Here is a 17,551-nt window from a genome sequence, read left to right as displayed (position 1 = left end):
CTGTATCTGCATACAGAATGCTACATTACAGTGATTTCCAGGAATACACTGCAACGTAGCATTTCGTATGCAGATACAGCCGCAGTCACACACCGAATATAGGCATGCTGCATATCATTTTAATCAGCAGAAGCTGCTGGTGCCCCTAAGCATACCAAATGCCCTAGGCATTTGCCTAGTTTGCCTATGGCCGGCTCTGCGAGCCGGCACCAGGGTCAGCTCATCCCTGACACAGCTGCCATGTACACCCCACTCACCTCTGATCCTGAGGGTCACTCACAGCCCATGCGCTGCTATCCAGCCCCAGGGGTGGCACATGTTCACCCTCCACACCCCCACCCTGTGGGACCCTGTTCTCCCTGCCCTGCTGCAGCCAGAGTGTACAGTAGCACACAGACAGGTGGCACCAGATATATATGGATTGGGGGGGGGGGGGGGGTTTGGTGATAAAGAGTCACAAAAATGTGTCACGTTTGCAACAGGGAGTAGTGAAGAAAAATTTAAATCCGTAAAAAATAAGCCCCTGCCATTAATACAGCAAACCACGCCAATTATATGCAACATAATACGGCTACACACCTTTTATCTCCATTCCCTCAACCCTTTCATCAATTAATAATTTAAAATTATTAAAAACATTTTAAAAATGCCGATAAGCAATAATTTTGCCATTGGGTTGGGGGTCCACAATAGAAAGCTCCCAGTAGGATGGATGGATGGATGGAGATTATATTATATCTAGAATTAGAAAATGGTGTGTGAAAATGCCAGCTCTCCCAGTAACATGACTGTGCATTATTTTCGACCACACATCTCCCTATTTTATCACAACAGGAGACATTGTATAAGATAGTTATACCACTCTTGCGTTTGTAGTCATGCTGTGAGATATGCACGCCTTTGATGGTTGAACAATTTATATATTACATATATGAATCTGGGATGCCAAAAAAAAAAAAACCTCACATTGTAATGTAAAGAAAATTACATCTATTTCATTACATTATATATTTTGGATACAGTACAAGGATAGTAATAATATAACAACCTCAGGGCTGACTTTTAAGGGGGGGTACACAGAGCTATGATCACTTAATTTCTAAGCAATCAGACTAGATTCTAGATTGCTTAGAAAGTAAGAACACATCACTCCATGTGTAGGGTGCCGGCGACAACCGCGTCACTATCGTCGATGCTAGATTGGCCACAATCCAGCAGGTCACTCATTTCACCGCTGGCTGAAATGGACCCCCCCCCCCCTTCAGCTGAGCGGGGGGAGAGATGTGTGCTGAGCGGTCTGTGATAGTTCGCTCAGCATACATCTTCCCACAGCGATAGTGATGCGCGGTCCCATGCGTCGCTAGCACATTGCTCATTTCACCCGCTGGGTGAAATGAGCGCCCCCCCCCCCCCCCCCCCCCCGTCCGTCCTCCTCGCACAGCAAACATCTCCCCGTCTACTAGGCATTAGGCTAGTGTCAGATGACTCTTTGAGAAAGCACTTTTCTAGCATCATTCTTATCTTTCTAGATAAGAATGACACTCTCCCTGAGAAGTCTAGTACACATAGGGAGATGTGTGCAGAGCGATATAGCACAGACCGCTCAGCACACAGTGCAATGGGTGCTGGGAGGGGGCGCTCATTTCACCCAGCGGTGAAATAAGCAATGTGCTAGATTGTGCCTGCATGCAGGCACAATCTAGCACCGGCGATAGCGACGCGCGGGGCCGCGCATAGCTGGCACCGACACCCCTACACACGGAGCGATGGGTTCTTAATGTCTAAGCAATCTAGTCAGATTGCTTAGAAATTACGTGAATATCGCTCCGTGTGTACCCCCTTAACACAGGAGCAATTACACTAATGCCCCTTTTCCACTGCTGCTAAAAAACCCGGGAGTGGCTCAGTGGAAAAGGGATAAGCTGGGTCCAGTGACCCAGGAATCCAACCTAGCCCGCTCACAATCCCGATGGTCGGCATGTGGGTGTCCACGATACTCAGAGTGGTAATAGAACCTGTGGCGAGCGCACCGAGCCCCCAAGGGGATTGTTGCACTCCCACCCCGCCAGCATTCCGCTGCAGAGATACCTGCGTCAGTATGCTGTTCTCGCATATCACTTCCGCTTGCAGTGTTGGTCCCAGGAAGGACCCGGGTCAAGGGGTAGTGTAAGCCGTGTCGATGCGACCCAGGACCCGTTTACTGCATAGGGAGACCCGGCGCTAGGAGATTCTCTCATCTCCTAGTGCTGGCACTGCACACGTGACTGCTGACATCAGCGACCCGGCAAGAAGCCAGGTCCTGCTGCCAGCCTGATCTCAGCCGGGAGCGACCTGGCATTTAGATGGAAAAGCGGTTTAAGAAACACTGCACACAACCTCTTCAGGTTTAATCTGAATTTATTCCTCCCTTTAATGTGTCAACACATGAAGCACTATGGGTCCAGTTCATGTATATAGTTGGCTACATACTGGAGTGATGACAGGTCGATTTGCCATTTCATAGCGACAAATCACCTACATCGCTCAGTGTGTATGGGTGATTGGTCACTAGGTTTGATGTGCTGCACGTCAAACCTAGTGATATCGCTAGCGATCTTGTTTATACTAATGAAGGATGGAACATGGGGGGTAATTCCAAGTTGATCGCAGCAGGAATTCTGTTAGCAACTAGGCAAAACCATGTGCACTGCAGGGGAGGCAGATATAACATGTGCAGAGAGAGTTAGATTTGGGTGTGGTGTGTTCAATCTGCAATCTAATTTGCAGTGTAAAAATAAAGCAGCCAGTATTTACCCTGCACAGAAATAAAATAACCCACCCAAATCTAACTCTCTCTGCACATGTTATATCTGCCTCCCCTGCAGTGCACATGGTTTTGCCCAACTGCTAAAAAAAAATCCTGCTGCGATCAACTTGGAATTACCCACATGATCGTTCTGTCCTTCATTAAACTTGTTCTAATGTGTACGTGCAATCCCCACTCAAGGGCAATCGTAGAGATGTTGGAACGAATAGTCGTCGCTCCAGTGTACACCCAGCTCAAGTAAAGCAAAAAAATAAGTGCGTAAATTTGTGTCTGGAACAAACCATTTTGTAATATGAGGGGAGCAAATACATTTATATTTTTTCTGTGAAAGGTAAATACTGTTTAGATTTCAGCTTAAACACACCCCACCCAAATCTAAATCTCTCTGCACGTGTTACACCTGCCCCACCCGTAGTCCAACATGGTTTTTCCCAGTTGCTTGCTTTTTTGCTTTACGTATAAACATGAATCGGCCATATGAACTGTACCTATTTCCAGCAAAAATAGTGCTGTTATTCAAAGCACAAGTCAGACCTGTCTTCTGGAGCAGGATGGCAAAAGCTTGATCGATTCTGATTTTTAGTATGAATATAGACCGTGAAGTGGGCCCTCGCAAACATTTTGATTTTTGGGGTTTCAAGCAGGTGTCAGAAAAGTTACACAGGACAGGTTATCCTAGCTCACAAAACAGACCAAGAACTCCTGTCTCAGACGTTTAGTGTAAGAATATGACTAATGCACTGAAATGATGCACAACACAGATGTAACCTTTTTCCTACCTTTATTAAGAATCTCCCACAAGGGACTGTGCTCCCACAGTGCAGGACATGGACACAGGTTTCAGGACTAAATGTGTACAGTACCAACGCGGTCGCACACACAAACAACCATTAACAAATTCTGAGTCAGAATTTTAAGGTTAACAATAAACAAATATGCAATTAAAATGGGATAAAATTGAAATCGGGTCAATAAAACGTAATTTGCAAAAGCCCTGCACTATGATGTAAAGTTGTTTTTTTTCTCATTCACGTCCCATTGACAACGTTAAACTTTGCATATGAAAGTCATAATTTTGTGCAAGTAATAAAATATTTATGTCAGGTAATCCCACCCAAAATGAAGATGATTAATTTTGTATTTATCTTTATTTTAATTTTTTTCAATAATCTTTCCACAAAGAAAGTGTCCATATGCTGAAACATTAGTCACTGGGTACTTACCACCTAAAAACTGTGAGAGCTTCTAGTCTGTCCTGCCTAGTCCTTTGCTAGGAACAAGTGTCATCGCGGAAGTACTGCCAAATATTCACGAGGCCAGACTTCCACTCATGAGAAACTGGTTGCCAGTGACCGGAGAGGCTACACACGCATCAATATTATTTCATCCAGCAGAATAGATACCTGCATTGTGTGTAGGCGACAGGCCCAGTCCAAAAATACCTAAAAGTACTCACCCTGGACAGACATTGTAGGGACGGAATCAAGGAACCCATTGACAGCATTATAGCAAGAGGCACAGTTGTCACTAGTTCCCGGTGCACGGACAGACTGCACACTTAAATATTGGTTCAGCATATAGCTGCCTCCACAGTCAGTAGGTAGCCAATACACCCTAATGTTACAGCTATGAACAGTAAATCTGTAAATAATAATCTGACTGGAATAATGTTTTACAACAACTGGAGCAGATTCTTTTATACAAATGTTATCCCTTATTTTTATTTTACCCATTTGTTATCTAAATTCCTATTCATGCATGGGAGTTACAGTATTTATGGCTGTTACAGTCACATCCTTCGAAAAGAGGTTTCTTGGGCAACCCCTTATGCATTGTGGCAAACACAACCAATGCCCTTTGCTGTAAGTACATTGCCATATACAGTACATCTGTCGCTCAAAGTGCGCACCAAGCCCTACAGTGGTACCGAATGGTTGCGATGATACCGTGGCAAGTGTGCATACAGTCACTGTGAATTAGTCACCTGATATAGGGCCCCCTAACAACATTTTAGGAAATGTATATTTTGATGATTGATCCCAACTTAATTTAAAGGTGCAGTTTCTGCCTGGTAGACATAAGTGTGTTACATGGTACAGTGTGTGATTCTATTTACACATATGACATACAAAATACAAACAATATATAAATAATTGCAGAGAAACTGGTACTTGGCTGCACTGCTTACACAAGGAAGATTGAGAAAAGGTACTAATATGCAGCCCTTCCTGCCTCAGAGAAACGGTCACAGGAAAGGCATCTTATACAGTAAGTAAAGCCTACAGCAGACATCAGAATCTTTATCTCAGCCTATTATACTAGGGTAATTGCAGTCCTCGTGTGTCCAACACTGGAATCAGGTTTGACGTGGATCTCTGCATGGCACATTTCTGGGAAGAATGAACATTTCAGTCACGAATATCCAGATATTTTTGGGCATCTTGTTTATGAACTTATAAAGAGCAAACCAAGTAGGAACTGAATCCTGAACCAAATTTCCAGCAAAAGGTTCATATTTACAGCCCAAGGAAAAGGGTTTAAAAAGAGTCCATTTCAGGAGGAAGTTCAACGTCTATAGTCCAAGGAGGACTGTGACCGCCTTTGTTGGTATAGCCCTACTGTAACTGTAATGCCGCATATTAGGTCTGTCCACCAGAGAGGTGATCAGTCAACAGTTCTGATCTTCCGCTGCACCTGTATGAACAAGATCCGTTCCTGGTCTTTGAGCCTTCTCTTACAGTACAAGTAATAGACCAGACAAACTTGGCACGTTTGATTAGTTTCTTCGTCCATCCAGGTCACAGGTTAAAGGGTCTCGCCAAAGTGATCTTTTCTGTATTCTGCTGCATCCCCCTGTCCATCATTTTCATCATCTTAAACAAAGAAGAATAGAATGTTAGGTGCATCTTTGCATCTGAACGCATTAGTATTATTAGCAGTACTCTGTTCCAAGTCAATATCGAATTGGATCATAAGATAATTTGGGTAGCTTGCATTATGAAGATGTTATTAATAAATAATGAAGAAAAAGTTGCAGTGATAAATAGTCAAAACATTACACTATATTATACTGCACAAACCACAACTTGCCACACACAATAGGAAGCATTTGGGATCTAGTACAATAAACATTTTGGATGTCATTTTAATTTGCTTGGGCTGCAGGCATGAGACACTGACACAATGTATCGCTAAGTTCTGTGAGACCAGCAGGAAAAACGCACAGCAAAGCAAGGTTCACCTGCCCGCGTAGTTCAAAATCAATGCAACAAAAAATGGTAAAAAGGATGCAGCGCAACACAAACCAAATGGAACCTGGATACACATACAATGGACAAACCAAACCCTGCGCAAGACTGAAACGCTATCTGTGGAAACTGCAATGGATACAGCATTTAGTCTGCAACAAAAAGGAAGTAGAATGATGGGAACAGGTTAAAATACAGCTGGTCGGGAAACCGAATGATCTAATGCCAAACGTACATCACATGTGCAACTGGGACAGCAAAATACATAGGAAGCCCAGATGGTATAATGTATTTAGAAAATACATGCATATCAATAGGGAAAGTCACACTAGGCAGGCAGAATAGATGCACTACACCCCATAGTCACCTAAAGTGTCCAGTACTGAATGCTATTGCTGTGAAAAGGTTACATGCAGCAGATGCTCCTGGAAGCTGGAGTCTAGTTAGGTCATCTGGATAGTCCAGAGCTGGATTGAGAACAACAATGGGATAACTTGATGCAGATCGAGCCCACGCTCACCTTGTACATCTTCTTCTCCCCCATCACCATCCTCTTCCTCATTGTAGGCCAGCTCTGCCTGCTTGTCTGCCTCGTACTCACCCACGTTCCCATCATCCCCGTTATAATCTGCCACTTTTGAACCATGTTGAGCATCAACAGGGGACTCATTCTCATCAAAAAACCGACCTGAGAAGTCGGGAGTGAAAGGAGCAGAATAGGATAGAAAAGCAGGAGAGAAGGAAGGAAAACATGAGAATGTTAGGAAACATCAGTATGGACAGGACAGGACTCAAAGCCCAAAGATTGCGCTTCTGCACTTGTGCAAAATAAAATGTAAATGCAGACATCTCAAAAGTTGTCTTCTAATAATAATCATCATCAAAGTAGGCCAGAAAATTAAAGGAGACCCTATCCGTAGGGCCCAGTGAGACAGGATCTCCTCATACAAGCACAAAGCAAATTTTGGGACACAATGGACAGGACATACTATTCCAATACAACTCAAGTACATAGAAAATAAATGGGTGTGGTATAAAAGATCTACATTCAGTCTGTCTACAGCAGGCATGTCAAACTCGTGGCCCTCCAGCTGTTGTGAAACTATAAGTCCCAGCATGCTTTGCCAGCATATCTTCCACTGATCAGCTGGCAAAGCATGCTGGGACTTGTCGTTTCACAACAGCTGGATGACCATGAGTTTGACATGCCTGGTCTACAGTCATTAGTTCAACCCCATATGGATGACAGGAACAAGGTCGACATGGACAGAAGGTCGACAGGGTCAAAAGGTCGACATGACAATTGTAAACACACAAAAAGGACAAACACTTTATTTACATTTTTGGGGTTAGTGTGGATAGTTTTTTCATGTGGGACCACCATTTGTAGAAACACCTTTGCTCGCCACAAGGTTACTAAAGGTTATGATTTGTGACATGGAGTGGCAAGAATGGAAAAAGTCCAAAAACATAAAAAATAAAATGTTGACCATATGAACCTGTTGATGTTTTCCAGTATCGTCTATTCCCACCTTGTGCCTGTCAAAATAATGTATGTGGACCTATAGTCCAGATCCCATGGAAACTGTACCTGGGAGTGCAAGACTTTGTAAGTTGTATGGGGATAATAATCTGCATTAGTGGGAAGTGGACCAGCAGGAGGAGCAAGAAGTGGTCTAGTGATCATGCCGGCTGGAGGGGCATGCACAGAAGTAAATGACACATGCATGGAAAAACATGATGACGGAGAGGGGACTCGTGCATTTGGCAGAGGTAGGTGCCTGGCTGAAGGGAAGTTGTGGGCAAGTGGCAGACAATAAATATATAAACAGCATAAAAACGAGGAAAATAGTGGGGAAAGCACATCGAGAATGTGTCAAGCAGCGAGTATGAGAAAACATCCTGAGTTCAGGTGTGAAGGAAAAGTTACGCACAAGATAAGTGTTCTGGATAGATTGTGAGTGGGGAGATGAAGGAAAAGGACTTCAGCAAGAACTATGACAACATACCACGATGAAGATAGTGGGGTGGGAAAAAGGTTACACAGAAGATGATGGAAATGGAGAACCATATAAAAGAGTGTGTAAAATATAAATGTATAAAATATAAGTTAGCAAGAAAAAAAATGTGAAAAGAACAAGTATATCTTTTATCCCAGATCAGGATAATTATTACATTTCTCAGTTTCCAATCAGTCATTATGCGTGTGCAATGTTGGGATCTTTGAATCACATCAATGATGGAATGACCATGATGGGAGGGGGGGGGGGGGGGGGGGGGACGGACACACTCTAGAGCCAATCTGTACTCAAACCCAACAGCAACAACGCTCTTGTCCAATTGTGTTTTCCTTTAGCATACCTCCCAACATGACCCTCTCCAGGAGGGACACAATGCTCTGCTCCTGGACTTGTCTCTTAATTCATGATTGCCATCACCTGTGATGAACAGGTTAATGGATAAGAAAGGTGTTTCAGCACAGGTGATGGCAGTCATACATTAAGAGGGAAGTCCAGGAGCAGAGCATTCTTTCCCTCCTGGAGAGGGTCATGTTGGGAGGTATGCTTTAGAAAAAGGAGATTTACGGTAAGAATGTACCCTTGTTAAATCTCTTTTTGCAAGGTACACTGGATTCCACAGTGAATAACATGTGGGGTGGGGGGGGGGGGGGGGAGGGGGGGGGGGGGGGGAGGGGAGGAGGGTGTAGAGTAGGATCTTGATCCGAGGCACCAACAGGCTAAAAGCTTTGACTGTTCCCAAGATGCTCAGCGCCGCCTCCTCTATAACCCTGCCTCCGTGCACAGTGCAGTAGCAGGCAAAAGAGATGACAACAGTTAGTAGCCACAGACACCACATTCTCACGACAGGAGATGGTATCAGCGGCTAATGCCATACCAACCCAGAGACGCTAAGAGCGTCAGGGTGGGCGCCCTGTGGATTCCAGTGTACCTCGCGGAAAGAGATTTAACAAGGGTAAATTCTGACAATAAATCTCCTTTTCTGCAGCGGGGTACACTGGTATTCCACAGGGAATAACATCGAGGATGTCCTAAAGCAGTTCCTTATGAGAGGGGACGCACTGTAGCGGGCACAAGAACCTGGCGTCCAAAGGAAACATCCTGGGAGGCAGAAGTATCGAAGGCATAGAGCCTTATGAATGTGTTCACTGAGGACCACGTAGCCGCCTTGCACAAATATTCAAGGGTCGCACCACGGCGGACCGACCAAGAAGGTCCAACAGGCCGAGTAGAATGGGATTTGATGATAGCAGTAGCTGGAAGGCCAACCTGTACATAAGCATGTGCAATCACCATTCTAATCCATCTGGCCAAGGTCTGCTTGTTAGCAGGCCAGCCACGTTTGTGAAAACTAAACAGTACAAAGAGAGAATCAGACTTCCTAACGGAGGCTGTCCTTTTCACATAGATACAGAGAGCCCGTACCACATCCAAAGACTGCTCATTGGAGGATAAATCCGGAGAGACAAAGGCCGGAACCACAATCTCCTGGTTAAGGTGGAAAGAAGACACTACACCTTAGGTAGATAACCAGGGCGCATTCGAAGAACCGCCCGGTCATGGTGAAAAAACAGATACGGGGACCTACAAGACAAGGCACCCAAATCTGATACCCGTCTAACAGAGGCAATAGCCAGCAGAAACAAGACGTTGAGGGAAAGCCACTTAAGGTCCGCAGATTAAAGAGGTTCAAACGGAGACTTCTGCAAAGCCTCCAGAACCACCGACAAATCCCAAGGAGCCACAGGTGGGACATAAGGAGGTTGAATCTGTAAGACACCCTGAGTGAATGTATGAACATCAGGCAGAGTCGCAATTTTTCTCTGAAACCATACCGACAAGGCAGAAATCTGAACCTTGGAGGAGGCCAGCCGAAGGCCCAAGTCCAGGCACTGTTGTAGGAAGACAGACAGAGAGGAAGGGGGGCGGGGCGGGGGGGGGGGGGGGGGGTTTCCAAATCCCACCCCTAAATTTTCCTTCAGCACACTACAAATTACCTGTAACCAGGTATGACCGAGCAACTACAATGGGAGATCCTGGGGGTGGCTCCTGGGTAAGTTAGCACTCTGAATGTCTGAATGTGTTTTAGTAATAGCCTTTATCATGAGGCCTACTGTGACAAATAACATGGCCCTAAGTGGGCACTGCTATTATGTAGTGTTAGGACTGCCGATATCGGAGAAGCCTTGAAGTGGCTCAGCAGCTTAAACATGTGTTTGCAAACATGTGTGACTAATTCTCTGAATTTCTATTACCAGATGGGTTCAGGTATGGTCACAGGTAATTTTTAGTGTGCCGAAGGGAAATTTAGGGGTGGGATTTGCAACCCCTCCCCCCACCTCACCTCTCTGTCTGTCTGTGACCCCTTCCCCTTTCCAGCACCTAATACATAATTATCTCCAGGAATGACCGAGCAACTACCATTGTTTATCTGCCTGTTGTAGGAAGGCCAACAATTTGGCCGTACTAAACTTATAAACGTCATGATTGTTGGATGAGCACCAAGCAAAGTAAGAATTCCAGACCCTATGGTAAATCCAAGCAGAAGCCGGCTTATGGGCCTTCAACATAGTTTGAATGACTGCCTCAGAAAATCCTTTGGCCCTCAGTACGGAAGCTTCAAGAGCCACGCCGTCAAAGTCAGTCGGGCCAAATCCTGGTAAACACAAGGGCCCTGAACGAGGAGGTCTGGTTGTTGCAGAAGAGGACACTCTAGCGAGAGACCCTGTAGGTCTGAGAACCAATGCCATCTGGGCCACGCTGGAGCTATTAGAAGGATTCCTCCTTCTTGCTTGAACTTCCTCACTACTCTGGGCAGGAGTAACACCGGAGGGAACACGTACGGCAGCCGAAAGTTCCATGGAGTTGCCAGTGCGTCCACAAACGCCGCTTGAGGATTCCTTGTTCTTGCTCCGAAGACTAGAACCTTGTGATTGTGTTGAGACACCATCAGGTCTACATCTGGTAGGCCCCACTTGTCCACTAGGAGTTGAAATACTTCTGGATGAAGGCTCCACTCTACGGCGTGTACGTCCTGACGACTGAGAAAGTCTGCTTCCCAGTTGGGGACCCCCGAAATGAACACTGCCGATATGGCTGGCACATGGCGTTCCACCCAATGAAGATTCTTTGACACTTCCATCATTGCCATGCGGCTTCGAATGCCGCCTTGATGATTTATGTATGCCACCGTGGTTATCGGACTGTACTTAAACAGGCCTGTGCAGTACCAGATGCCAGGCCAGTTTCAGAGCATTGAACACTGCCTGCAATTCCAGAATGTTTATCGGGAGGAGAGACTCCTCCCTGGTCCACCGACCCTGAAGAGAGTGTTGCTCCAACAACGCACCCCAACCCCTCAGACCGGCATTCGTCGTCAGAAGGAACCAGTTGGCGATCCAGAAGGGACGACCCCTGCTCAATCATTGGTCTTACAGCCACCAGCTCAGTGACAGACGGACCTCCAGAGACAAGGAGATCATTTGAGACCTGATCCGGAGAGGCAGGCCATCCCACTTGGCAAGAAATCAGTTTCTGCAGAGGGCGGGAATAAAAACAGGATTTTAATACCTACCGGTAAATCCTTTTCTCTTAGTCCATAGAGGATGCTGGGGACTCCAAAAGGACCATGGGTTATAGACGGTATCCGCAGGAGACATGGGCACACTATAAGACTTTGAATGGGTGTGAACTGGCTCCTCCCTCTATGCCCCTCCTCCACACTCCAGTTAGAGAACTGTGCCCAGGGAGACTGACATTTCGAGGAAAGAATTTATTGTTTAAACACGGTGAGTGTCATACCAGCTCACACCTCGAACATGCCGCAGAACGTGGCATTCAATTGAACACCAGCCGATGGCATGAACAATATACAGCAATATGCTGACCGAAAATGTAACACAACCTGTGTGTAAACACGACCAATAATAGCATACCGCATGCCATGGCATGACTAACGTCAGCAACCGACTTGACTGAAAAGAAACACCGCATGAGCGTAACCACCAATAGCTGCAGATACAGTACGCACTGGGATGGGCGCCCAGCATCCTCTACGGACTAAGAGAAAAGGATTTACCGGTAGGTATTAAAATCCTGTTTTCTCATACGTCCTAGAGCAGAGGTTCTCAAACTTGGTCCTCGGGAGCCCACACAGTGCATGTTTTGCAGGTAACCCAGCAGGTGCACAGGTGTATTAATTACTCACTGACACATTTTAAAAGGTCCACAGGTGGAGATAATTATTTCACTTGCGATTCTGTGAGGAGACCTGCAAAACATGCACTGTGTGGGCCCCCGAGGACCGAGTTTGAGAACCTCTGTCCTAGAGCATGCTGGGGACTCCAAAAGGACCATGGGGTTTATACCAAAGCTCCAGACCGGGCGGGAGAGTGCGGACGACTCTGCAGCACCGATTGAGCAAACATGAGGTCCTCATCTGCCAGAGTATCAAACTTGTAGAACTTAGCCAAAGTGTTTGAACCCGACCAAGTAGCTGCTCGGCAACGTTGAACCGCCGAGACTCTATGGGCATCCGCCCAAGAAGAGCCCACCTTCCTGGGAGAATGGGCCTTCACCGATTTCGGTAATGGCAACCAGTCGTAGAATGAACCTGCCGTATTGCATCACAGATCCAGCGTGCAACAGTCTGCTTAGAAACAGGAGCCCCAATTTTGTTGGGTCATACAGGATAAATAGAGCCTCTGTTTCCCCAATCTGAGCCGTTCTAGCGACCTAAATATTCAAAGCTCTGACTACATCGAAAGACTTCGGATCAGCCAAAGCTTGAGTAGCCACAGGCACCACAATAGTTTGGTTCATGTGAAACGCAGAAACCAGTTTCGGCAGAAATTGTAGCCGAGTTCTCAATTCTGCTCTATACACATGGAAGATCAAATAGGGCTCTTGTGAGACAAGGCCGCTCATTCAGACACCCGCCTTGCGGACGCCAAGGCCACAGCATGACCACTTTCCAAGTGAGAAATTTTAACTCAACCTTTCGTAAAGGTTCCAACCAGTGTGACATAAGAAACTGCAACACCACGTTAAGGTCCCAAGGTGCCACTGGGGGCACAAATGGAGGTTGGATGTGCCGCACTCCTTTCACGAAAGTCTGAACTTCTGGAAGGGTGGCCAATTATTTTTGAAAGAAAATTGAGAAGGCCGAAATCTGCACTTTAATGGAGCCTAACGTTAGGCCTGCATCCACACCTGCTTGCAAAAAATGGAGAAAACGACCCAGCTGAATTTTTTTTCCGTAGGAGCCTTTTTGGATTCACACCAAAACACATACTTCCTCCAAATACGGTGGAAAAGCTTCGCCGTTACTCCTTTCCTAGCCTGAAGCAATGTGGGAATGACTTCACCGGAAATACCCTTTCGGGCTAGGATATGGCGTTCAACCGCCATGCCGTCAAACGCAGCCGCGGTAAGTCTTGATACACGCCCAGTCCTAGCTGCAACAAGTCCTCTCGTAGAGGAAGAGGTCAGGGATCTTTTATGAGTAAGTCTTGAAGATCTGGATACCAAGCCCTCCTTTACCAGACCGGAACAATGAGGATCGCCTGAACCTTTGTTCTGCTCATGTTTATCACCTTCGGAAAAAGTGAAAGTGGAGGGAACACATAGACCGACTGAAACCCACGGTGTCACGAGGGCGTCCACTGCTATTGCTTGAGTGTCCCTTGACCTGGAACAATATCCCAAAAGTTTCTTGTTGAGGCGAGACGCCATCATGTCTAATTGAGGAATTCCCCAAAGACTTGTCACTTCAGTGAAAACTTCGTGAGGAAGACCCCACTATCCTGGATGGACATCGTGTCTGCCGAGGAAGTCCATTTCTCAGTTGTCAACACCCGGAACGAAGACCGCTAATAGAGCGTTTACATGCCTTTCCGTCCAGCTGAAAACTTTTGCGGCTTCTGCCATTGCCGCTTTGCTCCTCGTTCCGCCCTAAGCGGCTTACTTACGCCACTGCTGTTAAGTCGTCCGACAGAATTAAGACGGGCAGATCGCAAAGATGATGTTCCGTTGTAAATAGCTCTTAATTCAAGAATGCTTATTGTAGACAAGCTACCCGGCTTGACCTTTTTCCCCTGGAAAGACTGCTCCTCAGCCTCGAAGACTTGTATCCATGGACACAAGGATCTAATCCTGGATCCCGAACCTTCGTCCCTCTAGGAGGTGAGAACTATGAAGCCACCACAGGAGAGATATCCTGGTCCTGGAAAATAGGATTATTTTCCGGTGCATGTGCAGGCGAGACTCGGACCACATGTCCAACTGGTCCCGCAAAAACCACTCTGGCATTTGACCTGCTCACCGAATGGCCTCGTAGGCCGCAACCATCTTCTTCATCAACGGAACGTATTGATGGGTTTACCCTGTTGCAAATCTGATCAGACTCTGGATCCTCAGATCTCTTTTCCACAGGAAAAAACAACTCTTAACAGTTCAGAATCTAATCTTATTCCCAACTCCGACATCTGCGTTGTTGGGATCAACAGCGATTCTCTGTGTTGAAGAACTGTCATAGAGAAACAACGATTTGTACCACTTGTTTCTTGACCTCACCGTAGTCAGGAGGGCGTCCCAGTACAGAATAATAATGGCTCTTACTATTGAAGGAAAACCATCATACTGCTATCACTCCGGTGAAATGGCAATGACAAACCTGAATATCGAAACCAGGTAAGCTTAATGCGGATAAAACCGCATTTAAACCCTCTTTCTTCTTTTACCGGTTGAAGATCCCTGCCCTGAGAGATTCCATCTTGTAGTTCAATTTCTTAAGTAGAAATGTTTTTGGGATTGTTCTGACCAAGCTGTCCGGGCTCAGAAGCACGAAAAAGCTTGAATAACAGCTTTTTTTTTGTGTGACAGAGACAGCAGGACAACGTCCTGATCCTGACCCAACTATTGTATGGCGTCGCATACTACCTCCCCGTCCAAAGGAGAATCGGTGAGGGGAATCATCTGGAAACTCCAGTATGTCCCCCTTTGGACTCTATTCTTAACTCACTAGTCCAAGTCCATTCTAGGACTGACTGAAGAGTATTCGACGAGTTCCCACTGGTGTGGGCTCCAGCAAGATAGACCCAGCGACATACGGTGGATGTGGTAGAAACAGAGGACGATATCTGCTTCTGCGAACTTGAAAAGGCTGCAGACCTCTTACCTTTTCACCTCCCTCTACCTACAAAGAAGGGGGGGAAAAAAAGGTATCCAACTGGTCAAAATGACTGCATCCCACAAAAAATGCGTCACCAACCGTTGTGAGGGAACATAGCTCAAGAAGGTAGACTTACCAGTGGTATCTGCCGAGATCAACTTAACAAAGCCATCCCCAAACCAGGTTACACCTTCATAGGGAAGATACTCCAGTAAATCTCTGAGTCAGTGCATACCTCTTGTAGTCCACGGCAGCACGCTGCAATGTCCTGGATAAGACCCAACTTAAGGAATATCCCATCTCTCCCCAGGGTAATTATATCGGATAACAAGGTAGCCGACCATTCCTGAATACAAGCACTCCCCCATGCGTATGTAATGCAAATATCATCAAAGCATATAACTAAAATATCACTTAGCTTCCTGTATACAATCCTTTGTGACAGGGCCCCGTGCAGACCAGGGGTTGACTTTCACTTTATTCTATCCACGGCGGGAAAAGAATAAACACTCGTACTCCTCGTGAGGATTTAAGACCATCTCCTCACGGCTGACCTAGAGCTTTATCAACAGAGCGACCAGCACATGAAAAGGAATAACTTTACTTCAGCATTCATTAGAAATCGTAATACGAATATACATATTTAAATACACATATACACACATATTCTGTATATACATCATACGTATATGTATTTTGTCAGGAACAGCAGGGTCCCTAATGACATTAATGTGTTCTGAATGTGTATGAACATGTACTGAATGCCAATGTTGTGGATCTAACCAGGAAACATTATGGTCGACATAAGACATAGTATTCGTCGACAACAGGGAGTAGTAACCGGGCAAAATAACATTCTTGCGACCCCGAGGGGTCTGAGGGAAATATATATATACATAATTTTAATATCACTCCCCCACAAATACTACCACGTCTATGCTCAAGCTACAGCTCAATGGATCCTTACTATTATATATACATATACACACACAGGTATAGGTTTTTTACATTGTTAATTTCCACCCAGTCATGCAGTTGGTGCAGACAGGGTCACCCACATACGACTGCGTCTCCCATACAGTGTTTACTTTGGAAAAGCTTACAACTACCGACATGCTGACACTTCAACTACTGAATCAAGTATCAACAGGAGTCGGCAATGCCGACCGAGGGATTCCCATAGCTGTTTGTGGCAGAGCACTCACACATGTCAACACATGTGTACTAAATCGCTATACTGGATATCTGACAGGGAAAACACAGAAATTTTTAACAACTCATTAACCACACGCTCATATATATATATATATATATATATATATATATATATATATATATATATATATATATATATATATATATATATATATATAGTGCTTCTTATATGAACTCATAGTGCACTAAACCACTGTGCCCCCCTGCGTTTTTCACTGTTCGTTGTGTTTTGGCGGGCCAGCGTCTCTGTGAGGAGATAAATGGCGCTGTATAGAGTTGTGAGGGCTAAGCCACTCCCACTTCTCGGCACGCTTCAGTCCCGCTAATTTTTGAAATTTTTATACTGGCGGGGGTCTGTATACAGTGCCTATGCACTGTATACTTCTTTGCCAGGATGCATTATGAGGTATAATTGCTGCCCAGGGCGCCCCGCACCCGTGTAGTGCCGCTTGTGTGTGGGAGCAATGGCGCGCAGCGCGACCGCTGCACGGTACCTCAGAGACTCTGAAGTCTTCTGCCGTCACTGAAGTCTTCTGTTCTTCTAATACTCACCCGGCTTCTTTCTTCTGGCTCTGTGAGGGGGGTGACGGCGCGGCTCCGGGAACGAGCAGCTAGGCGAACCAAGTGATCAGACCCTCTGGAGCTAATGGTGTCCAGTATCCTAAGAAGCAGAGCCTTAAAACTCACAGAAGTAGGTCTGCTTCTCTCCCCTCACTCCCACGATGCAGGGAGCCTGTAGCCAGCAGGTCTCCCTGAAAATAATAAACCTAACAAAGTATTTTCAGAGAAACTCAGGAGAGCTCCCCTAGTGTGTGTCCAGTCACTCTGGGCACAGAGTCTAACTGGAGTCTGGAGGAGGGGCATAGAGGGAGGAGCCAGTTCACACCCATTCAAAGTCTTATAGTGTGCCCATGTCTCCTGCGGATCCAGTCTATACCCCATGGTCCTTTTGGAGTCCCCAGCATCCTCTAGGACGTATGAGAAATTGAGCATACTCCACCATGTCGAAAGCCAACACTATAAGGCCTAGTACTTGCATCACCGAGTGTATCAACACACATGGACAAGAGAGGAGGCAACGTATCTTGTCCTG

The 17,551-nt window shown here is 45.8% G+C and overlaps 1 protein-coding gene across 2 annotated transcripts in view; it reads right to left on the bottom strand.

Moving 5' to 3' along the window:
* Positions 1-3,570: 3,570 nt before the first annotated feature.
* GOLM2 (golgi membrane protein 2) overlaps positions 3,571-17,551 on the bottom strand; it is a 119,523-nt gene continuing 105,542 nt past the window's right edge. Inside the window, exons 9-10 of one of the 2 annotated variants that reach the window (XM_063925484.1) lie at positions 6,575-6,742; positions 3,571-5,679 (exon numbers count right to left, since the gene is read on the bottom strand). In XM_063925484.1, coding sequence (XP_063781554.1) covers positions 5,612-5,679; positions 6,575-6,742 — 236 coding nt within the window. In that variant the 3' untranslated portion in view covers positions 3,571-5,611. The remainder of the gene's footprint in view (positions 5,680-6,574; positions 6,743-17,551) is intronic. The other variant, XM_063925485.1, reaches the window with a different exon arrangement.

This window comes from Pseudophryne corroboree, chromosome 6 (assembly GCF_028390025.1).
Source record: "Pseudophryne corroboree isolate aPseCor3 chromosome 6, aPseCor3.hap2, whole genome shotgun sequence".
NCBI classification, from domain to species: Eukaryota; Metazoa; Chordata; class Amphibia; order Anura; family Myobatrachidae; genus Pseudophryne; species Pseudophryne corroboree.
This window is presented reverse-complemented; position numbering and strand designations above follow the sequence as displayed.